We start from the raw sequence: 14,195 nt of genomic DNA, 5'->3' as shown, positions 1-14,195 counted from the left end.
CAGGGATTGACAGAAGGCCAGCACAGATGACTGAGGAACTCCTGACTGATCTCAAACACAAACAGAAAGGTACACAGAAGTGGAAGTGAGGATGGGCTGGTCAGCAGAGATACAGTGACACAGCCCAAGCAGGCAGAGACAACTAGGAAAGCCAAAGCTCAGCTGGAGTTGAAACTGGTAAGAAATGAAAGGAAGGGCTTCTTTAAATACACTGGAAGCCAAAGGAAGGGTAAAGAAAATATGGCAACAAAGGATGCTTTCTGTACTTTCAGGCTCATACACACAACACCTTTTTCACCTGTTTTCACTGGTAAGTTCTGCTTTAAGGCCTGCCAGGTCCTCGAGCCTTCTAGCAGCATGCAGGAATAAAGCACTGCCTACAGCAGAGGATGACTGAGTTAGTGAGAACTTAGGGCCATTGAAACCAACAGGCTGAACGTGAAGGCACTGGGGAAGCTGGCTGATGGCACTGTGAGACCATGCTACAGTATCTTTGCTACATCATCATCATCATCATCAGTGATGGTTCTGCTAAATACCCTGACTTAGGACCAGCACACTGAGGGAAATTATTATTCCTCTTTATTCAGCAATTGCAAGATAGTGCTTGGAGGATGGCATCCATTTTTGTGCTCCTCCTTACAAGGGCACTGCAGCAATTTCACAGAGCTGGTTTGGGGGCTGGAGCACAGGACAAATACCAAGAGCTCAGGCAACATGGTTTCTCCACACTTAAGAAAAGGCTAAAAACAGATCTCCTTGTATATAATCCCTTAATAACTGGGTCAGAGAAGGCAGTCAGACTCTTCTCAGAGATGAACAATAACAGAACAAGAGGCAGTGAACACAAGCTGGAACATGGGAAATTCCAACTAGATGCAAATATTTTTTCTTACTGTAAGAGTTGCCAAATACAGAGAGATTTGGCTTCACCATCCTTGTAGATACTCTAAACTCAAATGGACAAAGCCTTTAGCAACCTGCTCTAACTGGCTGAGATCTGAGCAGGAGGCTGGAGTAGAAGTGACACAAGGTCCCTTTAAACCAAACTATTCAATGGTTCTGTAACTTAGAAATTCAGCATCACATTCCTCATTAATCTGCCAAAGCAAGCCATGCCACCATCAAATGTAAAAGGTGATCTTCAGTCTCATGAATCAGGATGGAGCACAGAGCCAGCAAAGAGGGGAGCTACACATCAAACCTCTCATTGTAATTTTATGCAGGTCTCTCACACATTGGGGCTGGCCCTGTGTTAGAATCATCACAGTACTCTTCTAGTTCCTTTCAAGTGTCTGTTTCACACTATCAGGACTAAATAAAAAGACTGCTCCTTTTCACATCTTCTTCATCTTTTTCTTGCAGCGCTGGTTGAAGACAGGTGAGGATCCCATCAGGCTGTCAGCAGAATGAGACCCGTAGCTGCTCTCAGAGCCATTGGGGCTTTGTGGCATCCCAGCTTCACTCATGCCTGACATTGGTTCCTCAAAGACATCACTGCCTAGGACTCCATGGCCATGTACATTAGCCTCCTCATTTTCCTGTGGCTCCATTTTCACCTGCGCCAAGTTCCACAGCGGGGAAGCATTCACCTCAGCCCCTAGAGAAGGAAAAATCACACAATAGTAACTGAGTAAAAAGATAAATCACAAACAGCACACAAGAGACAGCACCAAGGTAAAGATGGAGTAAAACCAAAGCCACAGGTTAACTATGCTGGGGGAAAACAAACAAAACACACCAAGCACTGTGATCAATAAAAGATATCTGTTGATTTATTAATAGTTCAGCAATCACCACTCCAAAAAAATATGATCTTTCACTGTTAGTCTCCATGTGATTTTCTCCATGAGAAACAACTTCACATCACTCTCCAGGAGTGTCCCAGCAGCAGGAGTATATCAACAGCACATGGACTAGACCCTGCATAAGCAGGACTTCAAGGCAGTCCAGAAGTCATAATGAGGTCCCTACAACTGTCAGACATCCTGAGCTTCTGCAGGGGAGGTGAAGTCAGCAGGCAGAGGAGTAGGTAGATTAAGAGTCCCAAATACCATTTTCAGGGCTGAAATGCAGGGACATCAAAGCTGCAGTCAGCCACCTGCCTGCCTGTCTCCTTCTACTCAACACCCACAGGTCTCATCCCATCCTTCAGCAGAACAGAAAGAAATCCTTTTGGCTCAGCCTCACAGATGCCCTGCTGGGAAATAGCTCCCCCCACCCCACTTTTGTATAAAACATTTCTGGACTAGTGTGCAATCTGAGCACTGATTTGAGGATTTTCTGTACAAGATTACCAAATCATATTTCTTAATAATAGCAAATGTTCTCTCCCCAAGAGAAGTAATTACAGATTTTACAGATTGCATTATTTCGGTTTAAGTTTAAAGTAAGACAAAAATCCTATTAAAAATACACTAATTGGTCTCCTTGGCATAAACAGACCAGAACTGAATAAACTGTGAAATCTCTCTCTTGTGTGGGGTTAAGTTCAAGTGGAAAATTTTAAAAAAAAGAAAAAAAAACCCCAAGAAAACCCCAACTCAACCAACCATAAAACAAAAAAAACAAGAAAGACCCACTAAAAGAAAAACAACAAACAAAAAGGAAGCCATTTTTACTAAGTTTTCCAAACCTCATGTCTCAAAGAGAATGGCTACAGTTTGAAAGTACAACCAAAGCTCTTGTACTGAGCCAAAGCTATGACCATTCCCTATTATGAATATACTAGTAACAATAGGCTGTTATTAGTAGAAATTACAAAGAGAAGAAATGTTCCAATATGTGTTTGTGCCAAGAATTCTCCCTTCTGAAGAAGTCAGAAATCTTTTGCAGATCAGCTTAGGTTTATGAGACCTTTTTAATAACACAACCTATATTAGCTCAGTTGCCTTAATGGAAGTCATTCCTATGTTAATCATAAGTAAATGCATCCCTCTCAACAGCAATGGACACACCATTAAAATGCTACTGGTTACAGAGTTACAGTCCAGTCTAACTTAATAATCAAAGGTGCTCACAAAACTAAACTGTGTCTTTCCTTCATCAATTGCTCTTCATCACTCAGCCTTATTCCTTTCAGCTCTGTCAGCTGTCACTAAGAGTGTCACTAATGACTAAAAGCACTTAAGCATCAACAGAGGATGTTTCATCTTCAAAGCACTTTAACTTCAAAGTACTTCACAAATAAGCTAATCTTCATGTTATCCTGAGAGGTGGAGGAACACGGAACAATTTTGCCTCCATTTCTCCAACTGCAATGAAAGTAAGCAGCCAGCTCACAATTGAAATGTCAGACATCCACAAAAACCCAGGAAGAACACGGAAGGCTGTAATGAGAGTTTTGCCCTCAGACACTGAAGCCTGGCTCCCCTCTCTGCAGGCCTCACACCTGAATTTCGAGATGGCAGTCTTCTAATTGCAGCAGCTTCTTCTTCCTCCTTAGGATATTACAACTCTCCAGCCTGCCCAAGTCCAGACTGGAACTTCTCACAGATGAGATTTCCAAAGGCTCTTGTGAAGTGAAGAGGGATTTTCAGGGAGGAACAGAGCACTTGTATTCTTAATTAGAAAACATCAATTCTGTATCAGAGAAGCAAGAGGCATTTAATATACAGCGTGCTAACCTCTGAGTCTCAAGTGGTAGCTGCTAATACAAAGTCTTCCAGATGAATTACTTGCAACCCTGGATAGGCCAGAGGAATCTGCTGTTCCTTCTCCCACAAAATTGCAAACACTTCACATTTCAGAGGTATGGAAAACAGTATGAGCTATCAGAAAAAACATTAGATGGATTTATGTTTTTTAAAACTCATCACAACGCAAAAAACCTAATGGACTCAGAGGTATACTCTAACCTCACTATATGGGCTACTTAGATTAAGGTTAATAGAAGAACAAGCTTCTTTGTTTTTTAAGTGAAACAGTTATTATTGCAGGGACTTCCAGAGTTCAGATGGTTCTATGCAAAATAAAAACTGCCTCTTTTTCATTCCAGATGTTCAGCTTCATCAAACAGTGAAGAGAATGAAACTTCTATGTAGATATAGAGCAGGCAGATATAGGCATAGCAGATTCTCCCATGCTTGCCACCAGTGTGTGTCAATGCCATCAAGGCATGGCACTTTGAGGAAAAGAGTGCAGTCTCCATGACCCCACTAATTCACTCAGCATTCACTTTCCATGGCCTCAGCCATGTACAGCAGGCTTTGGGGTAGAGATGCTAGGAGGGATTCCCAGGACCCCATTTCACATAAGTCACGGTTAAGCTTTCATAAAACATTGACTGTCATTACCAGAGTAACTTCTGAATATGAAGGACAGCACCAAATACCATCCATATTTCCAGAATTCACTCAGTGCCTGAACTATGTAAGGAACATGGCTTTCAAGTTTGCAGCAATATGAATCTCTGGACACAAATCCAAACCCAACCAGGGGAAACAAGATCACATGGAACTGCTGAAGGACTGTTTCCAGAAGAAGGAAGAAATCCCTACCTGAAGTCTGTGGGGAAGCTTCCACTTCCAGGTTGGCAGAGAAGCGCTCACTTTGAGGTCCAAGAACTCCAACAGGCAAAGACTGGTCACCAGAAGCCAGATCTCCTTCCAGCTCTTCACTTATGGGGAAAGTAATATCACTAACAGGTTCCTCCTTAATCTTCACAGGTTTTGTGTCTTCTGCTGCCTTTTCAGGGTTGACAATCTTCTCATATTCTTCAGAGAGCTGCTTGCTAACCTGTCAAAGATCAGCAGGTGCAAAAGAGGCCAGAAAGGTGAGAGTGACTTCAGAGGCTCTGATGGCAATTACATTGCAGTGCACTCTGTTCCCTGAACATTATTAACATCTGACCTGAATGAAAAAGTAAACAACTTACCAGCTACACAAGAGATTTTTTTTCCCCTTTAAGTGCACCTTCTGTGCTGTAACAAGGGACTATAATAAGAGGTTTAATCCACTAACATCTGACTGATAAATATAAGCACTTTTATTTTATAAACAGAGGTGATGAGGCTCAGAAATTTAAAAAGAGCATGAAACAAAGGCAAAGGTCTCAGCCTTACTCCTTGGTTTTACCTGTAAGACTGTTCCCATCCTCCAGTAACAAATTCACCCCAGCATTAAAAACCAAGCACCTCAGATCTTCAACAGCCCTGTAGTGACCACTGGAAAAAGCCTGACCCTGTACTTCTAGAAACTGAACAACAGTAAACAATTAAATTTAACTATTTCAGATTTCACCTGCTTCTAACAAATATGTGTTTATACAACTAAAACCCAACAGTCAGTGACCTGTGCTCAGGAAAATTTTAAGACTTTTTAACAGCAGAAGCAAGAGGGGAAAAGAACAGCAAAGCCTATTTCCCCCTTCTAGACATACTTCCAAATAAAGGGGCTACTGTGGACCTCAGTCCTGCATAAAGAACAATGATTGTTAAGACAGTGATCAGCTGCAGGGCAAGAGTGAACAAAAAAGTTTGAACAAAAATGACCAGAACTGGTATTTTGAGCAGGAATGTTTCTAACAAAGATAATGCTTTAGGATGTTATTTTTATATAAGAAGAAGGTAGCACCTATGTGACAACTCAGATCAGCAAAATACTACCTTACACTCCTAAAGCTTAAGGAAGTCACTCCTTGCTTAAGTGAACACAAACCACTCTATAGCCTAGAAATTTATGTCTGCTTACATGTCTTCCAAAATGTTAACCAGCCAAATATCCCACTAAAGGAGAAAATTCAGTTCATCAGTCAGTTCTGATTTTACCTCTACTTGATAATTTTGACTGGGTAATTCAAGAGCTGGGGGACTCTTCTTAAATTCAGGCAAGCCATCAGTAGAGTATCTTTAGTCTCACTAGGAAGACAAATAAGGGGCTCACTTTCAGTCAAAAAATTCCTGTTCTCTTTCCCTTGATGACTCCTCTCCACACCCAGGAGGTTTTCCAGTCAGATTTCTCCTCAGTAAGACTCAGGACTTGCCCCAGGAATAAGCAATTGTACCGGGGGTGCCTTTCTCGGTGCCACCAGATCCCTAAAGCTCTTCTCACCTGAAGCATGTAGCTGTGATAATCCTTAATGCGGTGCTGCCAGAACTTCTGCAGCGAGAGCACGCTGCCAATGCCCACTTCGTGGAAGACCTGCTCCATGACGTCGGGGAAGGGGGTGTGGCCGAGCCGAGCTTCCCGATCCACGGCGAAGCGCAGCAGCTTGGTGAACTTGAGGCAGTACTCGTGGGCGATGTCTGTCAGGGTCTCCAGGACACTCTCGTTGGCGCACTCAAAGCCCGTGTGCGCCAGGATGGTGGCCATGGACTGGTACAGGAGCTGCCGGCAGGAGGACCAGCTCAGCTCTGTCACTGGCTCCCCTTTCCCTCTAAAATCAGAAAAGACAAAACCAGCACACTTTCAAAAATCTGAAGGACTGTGCCAGTTGAAGAGATGCTGTCAATAATAAGGTGATGTACGAAGGGAGAGCAGAGGGTTTGGGGTTCTCCACAGCTTCTCCTACATATGAACACTACCTAATAAGTGTTTATCTGCTTTTCCTTCTTCCCCTCCTCCAAATCAGCACTTCCAAGTTTCATTTTCCCTTCTAATGCTACAAGATTCTTTGAGTGATTCATGAATGTGGGATGTAAATTTTCTCAACCCTTAAGTATCTCCCTTCCCACCCAAGAGCTTTTCTCCTGGAAATGTGAATGAAATGGGTCCTTGACACAAACAAAGAAGGCATTTTAAATAACACGAAGGCAAATAATTTCCCCTCTCAGTTAATTACATTGCTCTTCCTTATTATCTCTGATGTCACAGGCCTAACAGTCAGATCCAAAGGCTTCTGGGATAGACAAGATTAGGATTTCTAAAGCAAAAGACACACATAAAAAAGCAAGAAATGGGACACACATATATGTCACAGAGGTACACTGTAGCCAAACACACTGTTTCTCTGTCCCCGGTAGTCACTGAGCACGACACTGAAAGAAGGATCCTCACATGCAATCTAAGATGTGAACACCAGGCCCTGGGAGGGTTTGAAGTTTGACCATAAAGCACCATTCCCTGGTCTTGGGTTTAAGACCTCCCTCCTCTGCTGCTAAGCAGGAAGGAGTGACTAGACAGGATGGAGGAGATGGAGAACAACTGACATGAGCACTTCAAACATCATTCACTTATAGTCAGCCAATCAAATTTTTTATTACATGAGTTAACAAATACATATTCCCCAGAGGAGTTAAGGCAATGGCTCTGATAGGGAAACATGTATCTACCAGATTTCTCAACTTACAATTAAGTGCATGTAATCTATTTGCCCATATCAGTAACATGGACTTCAAATGCTGATGTCAAAAAATCAAATTCCATTACTACTAAGTATGATACTCATACAATATTTTACAGTCCATTCAGCACCAAGGGCAGAACTGAGCTAACAATTTCACTCTCCGTTTGTTCCTGATCAATTTCTCCCACCATCTTCCACATGGCACCTGGAGTTTCTCCTCGCTGTTACCCTAGATTACCTGCATATCACCACACAGTCTTTCCAGCAGAAGGACCTGATTTAACAGCACACAGCCAGTATTGATGGCTGGATAAAATCCTCACTATTCTGTCTCTCCAACAATTCATGAGGTACCCTTCAGTTCTCACTGAGAAGCTGAGCCACAGAGCCTCAGCTTTCTCTGATGCTCAGGGCAGATGCAGTAAAATACTGAAACACAGCTGCAAAAAAGTGAAGAAGAGTGAAAAGGAAGGTAAAACTTAGAGCTATCAGGATAAAAATTATTCATCTTTAAAAACACCAGCGCAACACTTTCTGATTATTCAAATAAAGGGGGAATCACACTATATTAAGAGTGGCATATGATCACATTTCTAAGTAGATATTAAGAACAGTATGTGAATCTCAGGTCATGGATTCATCCCAGTTATTAACTGATGGAAAATGACTAGCATCCCAATTGCTACTCAATTATGTAACTACTTTGCAAAGAAGACAGCAGGCACCTTGACAAGATGAATTAAAAGATCCTCAGTTTCTTTATAAACCCAGTGTCATCCATGCTATTTTTACATCTCCCTCACTCCCCCTCCACCTCAGCAGCAGAATTCTGAAGTTCACAAATAGCCATATGTCTCACACAACACCAGGACCAAGAGCTGACAACAGAAATAAACAACCATCAAAGAAAATCAACCAGAAAGCAATCCTTAAAATTCATGTCTATAAAAAAAGAATATCTTTTTTAATATAAAGGACATACCTAGCTGTCCAGCAGCCAGCAGTGGAGACCACCTTATGTTACCAAAACCAAATGCCAGGCTACTATTAATACAGAGACATTCACTAAAAACACTGTGGGAAAGCTTAAATTACACAGATTTTGGCAGTCCCAAGCAGGATGCTTAGCCACTTGCAAAGCAGAGTAAAACAACCACTCAGTAATGCATATCCCTGCTCAGAAGCAGCAGAGAATATTGTGTCTCTTTTAAACTCCTGGAGGAAAAGAAACTAATTGTGAGCATTGAAATGCAGCTAGGTCACTATGCTGGAAGGCAGATAATCAACTTGAAATCTAATCAGTTAAAGACAGGGAGGAAAGACATTTCAGGTACTGTATTCAAATCCAAATCTCCATCTCTTGCTCTTGGTAAGGTAAATCAATTTGGTTTTGTTTTTCTTCTCTTATTTTCCTGTTTCTCATAATAAACAGCAGAGAAATATGATTAAAAGCAGAGCAGAGAGCAAAAATTGAAATGTTGTTGTAGATGTTAATAGAAACCAACAAAGAAAATAATTTTTCTTCATCTCCTTTAACTTCCAGGTACCTTCTGGTAAGAATAGACATGAACAAAACCAGTCGTATAGACACATTTATGTTGAAAGCAGTTATCTAGTGTCAAGCCTTCCCAAAGAGGACAAGCAAACTTCTTCTTTTCCCTGATGATTACAGCTAAAGAGCCTTTGTCTTAAGATTTCACCTAGATACTCAGCACCAAAAAAGCCTCAATCCAGATATTATCATTATGCAGAATGCCACCCTCTGCAGCATTTAGTTCTTTTCCTGAAAGGCTCAGTCATATACCTACAAGTAAACACAAGTGCTTTCATCCCTGAAGTTTTGTCACCAGAGATTAACAGGACAGGGAATTAGGCCTGTGACGTGGAGGCAATCTCCTCTACAGAATATATAGTATGAAATTTATCACAGATAGTGGACAACTTGCCACTCTTCAATTTTGTATTTTTAACACAGTGCTATATATTTTATGTATGGATCACCAACACTAGATGGTCCAGACAGAAATCTACCTGTCAGGCTACAAATTCATTAGACCCAAAGGCCAGCCTTCTCACACCACTACCAAAAACATGCAGAACTTCACAACAGAAGACATGAAAATAGTTTCCACTTATACCAACCAGGCTTATTTTCTGCTTTAGTCAGTTTTCAGAACTCACAAGAGGTTCCCTTTCTGTGTCAGTCAGTCAAATGATGATGAGCCACCCCACAAAGGCAGCACAATCCACTCCTCCAAGTTCCTCTCCTCTAAGGCTGTTTTTCTTACAGGGAAGAGGAGCTCGTGGCACCTTTTTCATGTAACTGCCTTCAGGGGACAGGCTAAGTCAGAACATGGATTGGCAGCTGAGGTTCTATCAACTGCAGGAATGGATTGAAGTGCCCTGCTCCCTCCTAGGTGAGCATAAGCCAGCAGCAGATGGAGGGAGGGACTGTTTTTCCTATGAACAGGACAATTTGATGAAACATTACCCTGACAAGTTGAATTTCTACCAAATGAGCTGCAACAGGGCTGCTTTAGAGCCATTTTCCCAAAGCAGTAAAATAAAGGAGAACACTGTAGAAACAAGATACACTAGCCAGAGAGAGCACCAAAGAACACAGCACACTAACTCAAACCAGAAAGTTGTTTTCTTTCAGCAAAGAGCCTTTTTACACCTCATCCTGGGTAAGTCTCTTTTTAAATACCTCTGCTACACCTACAGAAGGCTCCACAGGTATGAAAAGAAATTGCTCAATAGATAATGGCAAAAATAAATTGGGTCCCAGTGCCATAACCCAGACCAGTCAGCTTAGAAACAAGCTAAGCAAAACCACTTAGATCATCTGGGAAAGTGTCTTCTGCCCACTTTAATTATTACTGCTCCAAGTCCTTCCCTACATTAAAACTGCTATCCCACTGACATGCACTCCTCTACTTCTGTACAGACATTTTTTTCACTACAAGTCCTTCTGCCAAGAGCTGTCTTCCCATTGCAAGCTCCCAATTTTGTTTACAGATTACCTTCCAGTGCAATCCAATGTGGTCAGGAATGCAAACGACAGAGAAATCTGTTAAGAACCCAACCATGCACACATAAGAAGAGGCACAAGAGTAGGTCAGGCTTCTTTTGAACATGGATGTATGCTACTCTGAGGAAGAGCAGAGAAGATGGAAAAGCTAGCAGCTGTTGTATGGTAAAAGTCTCCTGATAAAATGGTAGTTTAAAGTCTACAGCTCCTTACTCATTCTTCATCCATTACACTTAAAGCTCCTTTTCTATTTCTACACCACGCAAAACCAAACATTAATCCCTTATTGTGCATTCCAAGAACTGTAACATCACCAGGACCAGATGGTACTTCATCCAAGAATACTAAAGGAATGCAAGGATGAAACAGCTGAATAGCTGTGGTGAGTCACCTCTTGCTTTAAACTGCCTTGGCCCATGAGGACCAGAAGACAGAAAGTGTGAAAATATTTTCCTTTAATACCTTCAGAAGACATGTGGAAAACTGCAGGCTGGGAAGCATGCATATATTTCAGTGTATCAGAGAAATTCAAAGAATAGAGGACACACAAGTAAATACGTTATGCTCAGAATGAACCCAGAGAGCTTTTTTTTTAACTATAAAACCTGCTTCACAAATGTACCAGAGTCCTCCAAATCTATCAGCAAGCAAGCAGATCAGAGATCTCCACTCTGGAGTCCAGGTTTTCCCTGGGGGATCTGTGCCAGAATCAACACATTTTAATCATGTTTTTTTTAACATATTTATAAACAGTCTGGAAAACTGTAGGAGAGGATTATAAAACCATTTTTAGTACAGACTTTGGGGGACTGATAAGACCAAATCCACCCACAAATAGCCATAAATTAATCTCTGCCTCTTCCTCATCATACAAGGAGGTAAGGGTTACACATACAGAGTAGGGCAGAGGAAAACCAAAACGGATTCAGGGGGTAACAAAATAAAAAAACGAAATAAAACACAAAGGGACAGCGTGTCAAAGAATGAAAACAAGTAAGAGGGAAACAGAAGAGGACAGGGCTACATTAAGTAAACCTGTGATCTGATCCAGGCTGGCTACTCTTACCTCCCTATACACTACTTCTCAGACCCAGGCTACTGACCAAAAAAATGGAATTAAAATATGGATTTACCCAAATATTGTAATTCTGACAACTGTACTTCAGAAGGCAGCATAGAATTAAGCACTACCATGTTTTATCAGAGGGAAGAACATTCTTCCTTTAATTTGATTTTACTCACTCGGAAGCAACAGCAAATCACAGAACTTCATTTTTGCTACTAGGACAGCACTTATAGAACAGCTGCTATTCTTAATTCATATGTCTCAAACTGTTAAGAACAAACATGCAACAACAAACTCAAAGCTTTTCCCTGGAAAAGCATAAATGTGTTTGGGTTAGCAAGTACACAATTAAATTCTAGAATACACTGCAGCTCATTATAAATCCACTCAGTCAGCCTCAAACCATTTCATTTCAAAACTGTCTCTCCAGTTTCCACAACGCAGTCCTTACACTCCCCCACGTGGCTGACCACTAAATAACATTTCTTTACCCGGACCCCAGAAACTCGCAAGGAACCACAGAACGACAAAGCAGCCCTCAAAACATGGCCAGAGCCATAGAAAACTGAACTCCAAGCTGAAGCCACTGTGGAGGACAGAACACAACACTTTTCAGTTTTACAAACCACAGGGCCAGGGTGCAGAGTCATAGACCCTGACTACTCTCACACAACTGTATTTCCTTTCACCCCTCTCTGCTATTTACTTTGTATCTTCTGAGAAGGATGGCTGTGTTCCTCCACAAACAGCACTAAACAATCACTCAACTGTTCAGAGAGACTCTATTCAAATGCAGCATCTTTCCATAAAACGCATTTTATACAACCTCAGGCCATTAAAGATCTCAGTGACATTTAACTGATAAATTATATTCCGTTGATGCACATTTACCCATTTTAAAAATGTGTTATCCCTCAGAATGCTCATTAGTGCACACAGTAGCAAGGATTAATCGGTTAATTTAAATGCACATAACCTACAAAGTATTGTAAGATCTTGCAAGAAATGCAACACCTCCTTGTGAAATTAGTCCCTGTCAGAGGGATAGACAGGCAGTGGTGACAATACTGTTTAATCAAAGGCTGGCAGCAGGGGTAGAAGCAGCACATTTTCTCCAGCTGGTGGAGCTAGTAGCAGAGACAAGAATTCCCTTTACTTGTACTAATTTCCAGCTCTGACTGGAAGACCACCAAACTGGGTGGAATGTGATAGTCACTGTGCCGTAAGTCCTTGGCAACTAAAATCTTATAAATACATTATCAAATCACCTCTCCACAACCTACAGCTGAACAGCCAAAACCTAGTCATGTGTTTTCTGGACACAACTTTAGTTGTAAGTGATCAAAATAGAAGAGACTTCACATTCTGGAACTAAAACTGTTGAAATACCACCGACAAAACCACGCACACACATTTAGTGTGGCACTAACAAGACAGAAATCAGCACCACACACCCACATTTTATAGATAGAAAGCAAAAGCATGTTATTCACATAGGAAAAATTGAAGTGTTTCCTTTCTAAAGCCCGTTTTGAACTTGACATAGAACTGCTTGACCCTTCAGCCTAAGGGAATCAATGTAACCAAATATATATTTTTAAAACACTCAGCTTTCCTCCTAGCCAATAACTAACCTAAAGAAATACCAACACACCTGTAGAAATCACTCTCTGGGTCACTGTGCCTCAGCTGAAATGGCATTTTAGGGGTTTTGCTATCCAGAGGAAGCAGGTCATCAGGGAGAGGTGGGGAGGCCGGGCAAGACGGCAGAGGTTCGTTCTCTTCGGTTTTTATGCCCTCTGCTTGCTGCTGGTTTTGAGCCTGAGCCGCGGCGATGAGGCTGCGCAGCCGGCGGTTGTGCTGGATGAGCTGGATGGTGTGAATGGTGAGGCTGCAGGGCTCGGAGGGGATGTCCAGCATGGTGGTCGGACGGGGTTTGTTCGCAGACGGCTGGTGCAGCGGCGGATCCTGGACTTCCACAGTACGAAACTCACGCTGCAGCAGGTCAAAGGAGCTGCGGTTGGCCTGGTTGGAGGAAACCGGGATCTCGCCCCAGTATCGCAGCATTTTTACATAGGTGTGTCGTGCTCAGAGCCCAGGAGAAGGCTTTCAAGTGCTGCGGGTACAAAGGACCCTTGCTGCAGGGAAAAGCACTTAGGGCAGCGACCGACACTGGAGCTGGGATGCTCCAACCAACTCAAGTGACGGCTGCCGAGCAGGTGTCGCTCACTGCCTCGCTGAGCAGCGCAGAGTCCTCCACGGCATCAGGGTGCCACTCTGGCATTTACAGATCTCATCGCGGCTTTTCCTGAGGGGAGAGGGGGCAGAAACAAACGCACTCGTGAGACGGAAATTGTTTCTGTGTGTATCAGGGACTGGCGCGGGCCCACCTGGGCCTCGCTGAGCGGGACCCGCGGCGTGGAGAAACTCCGAGGGCCGCGCTCGCTTCGCCCGCCACTCGCCCTCCTTCCCTCCCCGGCCCTGTGGCAGCCCCGCGCCCCCAGCCCGCGGCCCGCCCGCCCCCGCCTACCCCTCGGCTCCGCTCCCCTCCCGCCGCCCAGCCGGAACTGCGTCCCGGTCCGCCACCGAGAGCGGCTCCCCCGCCGCCCGCGCTCCTCCAGCCCGGAGGAGGAAAGCACCCACTGCCACCGCAGCCACCGCCTCGCCCGCGGCCGCCGCCCTCCCTGACTCGCCCCTCACGCTGCCCCGGGCCGCCCAGGGCGGCGGCGGAGCCACCCGGGAGCTGCGCCCTACCCCCGGCCCTGCAGCGCCGCGGCGCTCGTTCCCGGAGGACTCCGTTTGGGTACGGACCC

The 14,195-nt window shown here is 43.5% G+C and overlaps 1 protein-coding gene across 3 annotated transcripts; it reads right to left on the bottom strand.

The window, feature by feature from the left end:
• Positions 1–557: 557 nt before the first annotated feature.
• Positions 558–14,189, bottom strand: SUPT7L (SPT7 like, STAGA complex subunit gamma). Of its 3 annotated transcripts, none has more exons than XM_033054799.1 (5): positions 14,137–14,189; positions 13,037–13,690; positions 6,052–6,376; positions 4,500–4,737; positions 558–1,600 (listed from the first exon to the last, which is right to left on the bottom strand). In XM_033054799.1, the coding sequence occupies exons 2-5, from the start codon at positions 13,447–13,449 to the stop codon at positions 1,338–1,340; spliced, it is 1,239 nt and encodes a 412-aa protein (XP_032910690.1). In that variant the 5' UTR covers positions 13,450–13,690; positions 14,137–14,189; the 3' UTR covers positions 558–1,337. The 3 variants fall into 3 exon arrangements, with proteins under 3 accessions (XP_032910690.1, XP_032910688.1, XP_032910689.1); XM_033054797.1 differs by lacking the exon at positions 14,137–14,189 and adding an exon at positions 13,913–13,964; XM_033054798.1 differs by lacking the exon at positions 14,137–14,189 and having other exon boundaries at positions 13,037–13,830.
• Between the last annotated feature and the right edge of the window lie 6 nt (positions 14,190–14,195).

Source organism: Catharus ustulatus, chromosome 3 (genome assembly GCF_009819885.2).
Source record: "Catharus ustulatus isolate bCatUst1 chromosome 3, bCatUst1.pri.v2, whole genome shotgun sequence".
Lineage (NCBI taxonomy): Eukaryota > Metazoa > Chordata > Aves > Passeriformes > Turdidae > Catharus > Catharus ustulatus.
Note: the sequence above shows the minus strand (reverse complement) of the source record. Positions and strands in the feature narration are given on the sequence as shown.